Source organism: Callionymus lyra, chromosome 4 (assembly GCF_982586985.1).
Source record: "Callionymus lyra chromosome 4, fCalLyr1.hap1.1, whole genome shotgun sequence".
NCBI lineage: Eukaryota > Metazoa > Chordata > Actinopteri > Syngnathiformes > Callionymidae > Callionymus > Callionymus lyra.
In genome coordinates this window covers 28,204,987-28,214,581 of record NC_141821.1, presented here as the reverse complement: position 1 = coordinate 28,214,581, position 9,595 = coordinate 28,204,987, and the positions used below count along the sequence as shown (strand labels likewise).

The 9,595-nt window shown below is 42.3% G+C and overlaps 2 protein-coding genes across 2 annotated transcripts; one reads left to right on the top strand and one right to left on the bottom strand.

Annotated features, from left to right (window-relative positions):
- The first annotated feature begins 253 nt into the window (after nucleotides 1–253).
- LOC148082353 (eukaryotic translation initiation factor 5A-1) lies at nucleotides 254–4,808 on the top strand. Its single transcript, XM_087789515.1, has 6 exons — nucleotides 254–524; nucleotides 1,622–1,802; nucleotides 1,890–1,994; nucleotides 2,651–2,782; nucleotides 2,848–2,921; nucleotides 4,218–4,808. The coding sequence occupies exons 2-5, from the start codon at nucleotides 1,635–1,637 to the stop codon at nucleotides 2,908–2,910; spliced, it is 468 nt and encodes a 155-aa protein (XP_087645641.1). The 5' UTR covers nucleotides 254–524; nucleotides 1,622–1,634; the 3' UTR covers nucleotides 2,911–2,921; nucleotides 4,218–4,808.
- Nucleotides 4,809–5,252: 444 nt separating this feature from the next.
- On the bottom strand, nucleotides 5,253–9,522 carry gps2 (G protein pathway suppressor 2). Its single transcript, XM_087789511.1, has 11 exons — nucleotides 9,376–9,522; nucleotides 8,886–9,003; nucleotides 7,494–7,603; nucleotides 7,305–7,417; nucleotides 7,165–7,244; nucleotides 7,019–7,098; nucleotides 6,776–6,944; nucleotides 6,045–6,128; nucleotides 5,894–5,970; nucleotides 5,732–5,827; nucleotides 5,253–5,605 (listed from the first exon to the last, which is right to left on the bottom strand). The coding sequence occupies exons 2-11, from the start codon at nucleotides 8,977–8,979 to the stop codon at nucleotides 5,513–5,515; spliced, it is 996 nt and encodes a 331-aa protein (XP_087645637.1). The 5' UTR covers nucleotides 8,980–9,003; nucleotides 9,376–9,522; the 3' UTR covers nucleotides 5,253–5,512.
- Nucleotides 9,523–9,595: the final 73 nt, after the last annotated feature.

The following is a 9,595-nucleotide window of genomic DNA, read 5'->3' as shown; positions in this document are numbered from 1 at the left end:
CCAGATTAAAAAAAAACAGGTTTATTATCATTCCACAGCTGATATCTCAGTTTGAAAATAAATGTATCCATGCCTAAAAGAAAACCTGCTCTATTTAATGTAGATGCGAAGCAAACAATGTAACACGACATAAAAGTGTAGATATTCACAACACTCTTGTTTTGAACAGTATAATTAAACTCGTCTTATTTTGAAGGCGTACAACAGGAAGCGGGTGGATGCGGGCACGGGGGGCAGCGCTGACGGCTGGAGGAGACCCACTGAGAGGCGGAGTGCTGCTGGACTGAGACTCTTCTTACACACCGAGGTCCCGGGCAGCTGTTCTTTTTCCGGCCCAGCAGCGGACTGTAACGGTCCTGCGTCGGTACCTGCAGATCCAGGAGCAGGAGTCGGGCAGCAGGAGACTCACTGAGATGAGAGCCCGATAAAAAAAAGGCTGAAGAGGAACGACACCGTGGAGGAGACTGGTCTGAAGGAAGAGAGAGATTCCTAACAGAAAGAAAGAAAGATATTTGATCAACAAGGTGAGCTGGACTCCAAAACTGACGGGGCGTGTTTGCGCCTGAGATCCTTTCCTTGCGTGGATTTGTCCCCTTTAACTCGTGTTATTGTCGCGCCGACGAGGAAACCAAAAAGCCCCAACATTATTAATATCTATTTACTTAATTCTGAATAAAATAGAGGTTTAAACGTGGATAAAAAGCAGCAGCCATCTCACGAGTATTAGCTTAGTCATGACGCTAGCCGGAGCTCAGACGCGCTCGTGCACCAGAGGATACTCGCGAGACTTCTACCACTTTTTTTTTAAAAGGAGGGTCACAGAAAAAAAAAGTTGGTTTCTGGAGGATTTTCGTGGGATAGTTTGGGAAAGATGGAGTGACAGGCCTCGGCCTGAGTCCCGCGGTCAGTGCGCATGAATGCGTTCCTGACGACACGCACGCTCTTTACGCACCAGGCCGCAAACTAGTGCGAGAAACTACACCTTTTATTTATACTTATTTATCATCTTCCTATGTTATTATTGCGCATTATTACTAAACCCGGTTTATTTACGAGATAAATCCACGGGATAAATCGACATTCATATCTATTTATCGCCACCAGCGCGGGCAGGACTGGGCGGAACAACTCCCGGAAAAAGTTTCTCACGCACAGATCTCTCGGTAGTGTTTCTTAAATTAAGTCTGTCTTTCGTACGTATTTTAACAATATAAAACGTAAATATAAAGTGAGCCAATAGTCTTAAGATCGTGTGTGGTTTCTTAACATCATTCAAGAACAAGCTTTACAAAAACAAAACTGTTTAAAAGGGAAAAATTAGTTTTTAAAGATGTCTTTTCCGTTCCTGGCAAATGCACTCGGCAATGGTTCGACTCTGGTGGCCGGTGCCATGTTTCTGCCGCTAAAATTAGACTCCTGTGCGCAACCGTCGGCTGAAATGTGTTCTAGGAGTTTTCAATTGAAGCATAACTTATATTGGCACTAAGTAGAATCCAATTGAGTACACACAAATTAAATTCTTAAAACTGTTAACCAGTGCTGGACAATTTAAGGATGTTTTGAGTCTAATAAGTACCTTTAAAATTCAATGTTCAAATGTTTTGACATTCTCTGTGCGCAGCTCCACAGCAGACATGGCAGACCTGGATCTTGACTTCCAGACAGGTGATGCTGGTGCGTCCGCCACCTACCCTATGCAGTGCTCAGCTCTGCGCAAGAACGGCTTTGTGGTCCTCAAAGGGCGACCCTGCAAAATAGTTGAGATGTCCACCTCAAAGACCGGCAAGCATGGACATGCCAAGGTAAGAGATGGCGCTGTATTTATTTGACATGTGGTCATGATGTTGGTAATATAATCATTGACACACTTCTTTGTGTTCCCTGCACAGGTCCACATGGTTGGTATTGATATCTTCTCTGGAAAGAAGCATGAAGATATCTGTCCCTCCACCCATAACATGGACGTCCCCAACATCAAGAGATCAGAATACCAGGTCGGCTTGTTTTTTTTATAGCAACAAATAGTCATTTTTACGTGTGACTTGTTATACTGTTGTATGTTATACTTCCAAAATATACTTGTATTTAAAATAAATATTGCATCCTTATAGTACTAGGAACCAGTTTATTAGGCACTGAATGTGATTCAGTCGCACTTTTCTTTCCTACTTTTGAGACTGTGTAATTAGACCAGAACCAAAACCATGAATCTAAAATCTTCCACTTTAATCCGATTACTATATAAAAATGGTAAATATAATTCCAAGTGTTGATTCTTCACCTTAACGTTACATTTTCATTTTAAATCTAGTAAAAAAAAATGTGTAAAAGACGATTTTTAAATGTTTTCTTTCACGAGTATATGAACCTTATAATAATAATTTAAGAGCACTTTCTAATGTACACAAAAGATCCATTAAGATATATAATTATTATGGCAATCCAAGTTTTGGATATAGACATTTACATTTAATATCGATTATTAGTCTTGGTTTAATTCAATCTGAAACCACAGAAATAATAGCATTCCCACCCTCCCTTAAGAAAAGAAAAATAAATTGACTGGTGATAGTTCTGGGGGTTAAACTCTTCTGGGCTATTCTGTTTTTCAAATGACTTTCCTCAACATGGTGACTTTATCCCACTGCAGCTGATTGGAATCCAAGATGGCTACCTGTCCCTGCTTCAGGACAGCGGCGAGGTCAGAGAGGACCTGAAGATCCCAGACGGAGACCTGGGCAAAGAGATCGAGAGCAAGAACGAGGCCGGAGAAGAAATCATGGTCGGTTCTGAGACTCTCAACGTGTCATATATAAAGCCCGTCTCCTGACTGGACTCTTCTTTCAGATCACTGTTCTAAATGCAATGGATGAAGAAGTTGCCATCGGCATCAAGAACGTGACTAAATAAAGTCCTTGCAGGTAAATTTGGAGCCACAGCTGAGCAGCTTCCGCCTGACCCGAACTTGCCTGAGGAGGAGTGTATATGTGTGCATCATGTCAAATGTATCTGTATGGTGTGTGTACGAGTGTGTGCCGCCATGATTCATTTGACAGGAGGAGCAACTCCACCTAACCACTTTGTCACTTTATGGTTTCACGTGTAACTGCTTGAATGTTGGGGTCTGTGTTGTCCATTTCCACGTTTACAAAATGGTTTGGCACCTTCCCCTGTGTATATTGGTGTGGGCGGGGCGACTGCATGCTGCTGTTAAAGTGGGCAGAATGAACAACAAAACTGTGGCTATGTGTCGTGGTGAGCACATGGACCCACACAATGCAAACAAGAATCTCTATTGTGATGAATTCTGAGTTGAAACTGCTTTGAATTAAGACATCAAATATTGTAGCATAAGCGCTTAGCACTTTTGACCTATGTAGAGCAACATGAATATTACCTGAAGTTAATATAACAGTATGAAATCTGTTTCAGGTTTTTCAAAATAAAACAATTGGTTATGAGGGGTTATGCAATTTCTCTGTGGAGAGACTAAATAATTAAAAAAAAAAACTCTTTATTTATGAAAAAGTACAAATGTTTTGGATCACTGATCTGATGTATGTGTTTCTAGTATACGGTAGTATATTATTGTCTTTCACATTGTATTTTAAAATGACAAAAAAAGCTATAATTTATTAAAAAACTCAATCTTTTCTGGTTAACTGACTATGTAAATAATGAGGAGAGCCAAACGAATATGAACCTGTATGTGAAACCTTGGGAAAGAACATGGTAACATAACTCTCACCTAATCAAATAGTAACGTCTCATGTGATCATGAAATCGAATCAGTTTTTTTACAAGCTAAACCCAACTTTTGATCCTGAACGACAGAGGTGTCTTGGCTGTGTAGATCCAACAGCAAATGCTTAAACAGTGGATCACTCTGCCTCTTTAACCAAGCATCTGATGTACCGACGCTTCTGTCTCTGCTCGTGCTGCTGGTCCTGTCGCACTTCATTTTACAGCCTGATATGTTGACATACTTCCTGAAAGAATCAGCCTCCGTTGTCTGTTGCTGTATCTGCTACATGTTCATCAATCCTCCGCTGAAGCAGTGGGCTGTAGAATAAAGTGTCCACGGATAATAAAGTTGAATGTGGTTTCCTAAACAGTGTTTGCTGTGAACTCTTGACACGCCTGTTCGTTTCTGAACCTCTCCTGTCTGCTTTCTCACTTCCCTGCTGCTGATCCCGTCGCCTTGAACTGTGTTGCAGGAGCACCAGATGCACTGGACCTGGGAAAGGAGGGGATGTTGCCTCGTCAATGCTATCCTTCCTCTAGTTTTCTTTTTTCATACCTTCCCTCAGTTTTCTTGCCCTCCTTGGGGTTCATTTTTAAATTAAAAGTGTCATTAACAGATACACAGATCTGCAGACATTTGTGTAAAAAGCTATATATAGGTCAAAGTGCAGATGGCCGTCTATTACCTATGAGAATATGGACTATCAGGGCCCTGAGTCTTCCCCCTGCATCCTTCAGCTGAAGTTTTGATTCTGAATGAGTCGACAACGCCTTTCATCACGTTAGTCTATGACGCTCAAATGTCGATGCACAAAGAACGTCAGGTTGTTCTTTTTTTAATCCAAAAGTATCAGAGATACAACCCTGTTGGAACCAGAACTTCATTCATTGTTGACATCAGAGCAGAACCTGTTTGGCCATTTGGAGTAGGAGGCTGGACGAGAGTACCGCTAATGTACTCCCAACAACTTTGTAGCAGTTTGGTAATTTACTTTGTTCATACGACAAATCCAAACTGTGTAGAATGTCTCCAAGGCCTATGAATAAAGGTGACAGACTCTTCACTGTTGTATTTCTTCATTTTATTAAGGCCCAGAACAACTTCAGATGTTGAATGAATTTAATTCTTGCAAGTGTCACTCAAAATTAAAGTGTTTCTGGATCTCTCAGTGTCAGAACAACATAACAGCAATGTCTTAGAATTTCCATTGGCCACATACTGCATGTACATTAGCTTACGGAACAAAGGGTTTGTTGTGTTTATTTCTGTGTCCCTCTTGTAACTTGGAAACAGTCTCTCAGTACTTCATATGAAAACACTTTCTCTGACCCACTGCTGTAAAACATTCTAGTGGTCACATGACACTCACAGACTCTCCGAGCGAGTTGTCCAGACAAGTTACGTGGTGAATGAGAGCTAGAGAGTTGTACTACACGAGGCAAGACTGTTGAAAATTATTGAAAAAAACAGCTGCTTTTGTTTTGTCGAATGAAAACCGTAGATGGTGTTTTGGCAAGAAGACGTTTCTTTAATCATGTTGCATTATATTCAACCATTAGTCGATACAGGTTTGATGTTACTCAGGCAACCACAGGTCTAAAATAAGAGCTGTTAAAACAACATTTAGAGATCACAATCTCCCGCACTGGCAGCACCAGCAAAAAATTAAAACGATTTTGTCATTTGGGAAACAAGTTAAAGGTTATTAAAAGAACCAGCTGCGAAGACCAGACTGAATAAAAGGCGTGAACAAGGATGTTGAAGCAGCTATTTCCCGTGATGGTAGAACCTCTGGCCGGCCTGCGTGTGTGGCAGGAAGCTGTGGCGAGACGCGCTTTGAGGAGAACTCTGGAACTGAGCCTGGCAGAACACAAGGACCGCAAGTTATTGAGGATGAAAAACAATACAACTACAGCGCAGAAGTCGTAGGACATGATATTAACACTAGATGGCAGCACTAGAGTGTTGACATTGAACAGGGATCACCTTTGCAGTGGGAATCTGGACACCCATGGAGGGTGTGGGCAGAAGTCCTGGGGCAGAGGGGTGCATGGCAGGGGGGTGCATTGGCCTCAAAGCACTCTGGGAAATAAAACATGTCAACCATCGGAATCCACTAGTCTAACCAAGCAAAAAAGGTGTCCTCACGGCATCAGTGAAGCCAGACTGTTGGTTGGCGTGTTCCAGCTGCTTCTGGAGAGGAATCCCTGCACCGGGGATGTACCCTGCAGGGAGCACAGAGGACGGGTCAGAACCAGAGAAGAAGAAGCAGAATCATCAACATAGAGGAAGGACTGACCGGGCTGAGAGGTGAAGTGGGTGTGGACAGGGTAGCCCGGCTGCTGGTGTGGAAGATACTGCATGGCCTGGAAGGCAGAGGCTCCTGGAAGAACATGCGACACTAATGGTGGAGCTGTCTTGAGTTGCTGGAGGAAGGTTCATATGAAACAGACCTGGACAGACCTTGTCTGACAAGGTCAAAGATCATTTATAAACCATTTAATTTTGTATTTATCATGTTTATTCAGTACTAGTCTTCTGTCATCTTTGTATCAGTATTTATAGATCCTTAAAATATTTAAGTGAATAACAACATACGATTTTAAAACATGTTTTTTCCGCAAATTAAGCATCAAATTACTTGATTTCATTATTTTCGCTCTCCGATATTTGCTTGATGACCCCTCATAACTGCCACTGTATCAAATGTGGCCCCTGGGGAGAAGTAACTTCTGACCATGAGATGCTTGTATTGTCAGACAGTAAGATATACAAAAGTAACAGGATTTCCTGACCATAAGTCTCTACTCATTATAAACACTTGAACCTTTGCAGCTAATGGTAGAGAAAATGATTTCTTCTTAAATTCAGTTGCTGCTCATGTTAAGGTGCACTTTATAGTCCAGAGAGAACGGTACTTGAGGTGTGCACACACTGAATTGTTGGAGATCTACGCCAGAATAAAGACGTCCTTAAAACTAGACATTCATTCCCTGGTCACCTCAGCCTGTGAAGAATCCATGAACGTACCTCGGATCTGAGAGCTGCTGGCAAAACTGACTGGCACCGAAGGTCCAGGTGCGTAGCTGGAGGGGTGCTGGGCCTGAACCCCATAAGGTTCATGGACGCCCTGGCCGCCACTGAACTGTCCGTGCTCGGCTGCGCTCGTGGTGAAACCGGGCGTCTGGTAATGGCGAGTCTTGGGAGAAGAACATTTGCGTCACAGAACAGCTTTAACAGGACCAGCCAGGAGAAGCTCGTGTGTTCCCTCACAGGAATCACAGCTGTAGGGAACAACTGCTTGCTTCGTTCTCCAAGAAGAGCACCGGGCCGACTGTGGCCGACTGGATTGCCTGGTAGACGTAGGTAGGGGTCAGAATACCTCTCTGAAGACCTACTTACGATGGAGGGGACCCGACCTTGAATGCTCAGCAGGTGCTGTCCTGCGTGCATGGGGAGACTGGGTTGGTAGCTTGCTGACGTCAAAGTTGTGATGTCACTATAGAGGAATTAAAAAATGTTAATGTCAATCAAACTTCCCTCCACTGTGCAACTCTACCTCTGCTCCTTTCTGCGTCTCTTTTCCTCCTCGTGCAGAACTTTCTTTAATTGTAAGAAGAGTTGATGTTTCTCCTCCTGAAGTCCCTGAAGCTTCTCTCCCATCTTCATCACCTGAAGTCACAAAAAGCAAGACATCTGTTGATAACGGTTTTTAGATCGTTTCTTTCAATCATCTCGCCACACAAACCTGCTCTTTGGTTTCCTCCAATGACATCCTTTCTTCAATTTCTTTTGTTCTCTTCCGTTCTTCCTCCTCCTTCATCTTCTGTTCCATCATTTTATCTACCTCTTCCTCCTCTGAACCACAAGACAAAAGTTATCAGAGCGATGTTGTACACACCCTGTCCTCTCTCACTTTCTTATGCAATCAAGTGGATTAGAAATGTCATCGTGTCGCCTTTCCCTGAAACTAGAGTCGTGGAGAAATAATGACAGAGATTTATTTTGCAATAGTGAGAAAAATAAAACAAATAACAGTGATTGGAAGCACAGAAGCATATTGTTTAGCGCTATTGCCTTAAAGGAAGAAGGTTGCCCTTTGCTACCACAGGTTCCAAAAACATACAGAGGTCGATTGTAAGTGTGTGCATGAATGTTCGTTTGTAAGTCAGCAAGTTAAGGTTATTTGTCTGTGTGCCCTGTGACAGGCTGCTCCCCGCGTCTTACCCTAAGCAGAAGGGATTCATAGGAAATTAAACGTGGTATGTGATTAAAAGAAAAAAACAAAACAGTATGTCAACATTTTTTTTTAAAAGCAAAAAGTAAGAAAGTAATTTATATTTGTAGAGCTCTTCCAGACCAGGGTCACAAAGCACTTAATCAATTAAAACAATATTCAATAAAATATATATTTAAAAGGTCAAGACAACACTGAAAATTAAGGAAAGCCTTCACGAATAAAAAGGTCTTAAGATGTTTCTTGAAGGAGTCAGTAGCAAACTCTTCAATACAATGGTGGAGACTGCTTGTGGGATGACAGTGCACACTAGAAAAAAGGAAAGTAATTAAATCGGAACAGAATAAAAGTCAGGATTAAAAAGTAGGGACGCACAAATCTGATACTGGTATTGATCTGATTGAGCCTCTCGAAGTCAGGTCGGATATTGGTGAAAATGCTCAGATCCACGCATCAATGCATACAGTTAAATGACTATATTTGCGCTGACATCACACAGATGTTTGGAGCTGCAAGTCACTCACCAAGATTCAACATCACTAACTTCATCAGGCATTATGCCAAAGAATATGAGCAGATAATAAAAGACAGCGAGTAAAAAGACAGACGAAACAAAGCAGTCATCTTTGAGACAAGAGAGGCTTTTAGTTGACTTTAGGAAAGTTTAAAAAAAAACCTCGCATTCCATAAATCTAGCCAGACTGCCACGACTAATGTAATTACTGAGCATGTCATGTAATACAATTGTGTTGTCCAGACCTCTGCTTTCTTTTGTTTCCGTTATTATATTGAGTGTGTTGTTTCTTACTTCACACTTATTTGCAAAACCTAATTCATTTTAAGACAGGACAGACTATGAGTGCCATCCTTTCAAAGCGGCTGTGAATGTAGAAAATGACCCACCTTGTCTCTTGCGCTCCCTCTCCCTCATGATGTGTTTATGGAGCGCTCTTGCCATCGCGTTGGACAGCTTCGGTCTCTCGAGCAGGGCGGGCATGGTGACTGGAAGCGGTGGTGCCAGCTGATACAGAGACACGGGTTCATGAAGAATTGGGAAACAACAATGTTTTAACGTGTCTATAGCAAACGCGCCTAAGTTTGTGTCGTTAGAACCAACAGGAAAAGAGATTCTGCAGCGGGCCAGAATGCTAAGTGAGCGAAGCTAAAAGCTCAGTTAGCATCGAGTATTTGCAAAATTATTCGTTGAAAACACCTTTGGTATATATAATGAATGCCCGTATCGATGCATGGAGTATTCTACGATTTGTAAAATATAGATTTCACTAAAAATAATTCATGATTTGAAATCCTGCAGCTAGCCGATCTTTAGCACGAACATCTCACAGCTTCTGTTTGTGTTTCTCTTGCCCTAAGAGATGAAAGTTTCACTCACTTTTGTTGTTCTTTTGTTCTACCGATGTCTCCTCACTGGTGACTGGTCGGAAGCGAGAAGGCCACTCGGTTTAAACCCTACACATCCCAAAGTTTATCCAACAAAACACCAACAGACCGAATTTGACTGCCCGGGTGACGACCGAGATGTGAGCGCTTCCGGTGAGCGGTGCAGTCTGGGAGTTGCAGTCCTTGAGCAACCATTACGACAGCCGTCACGT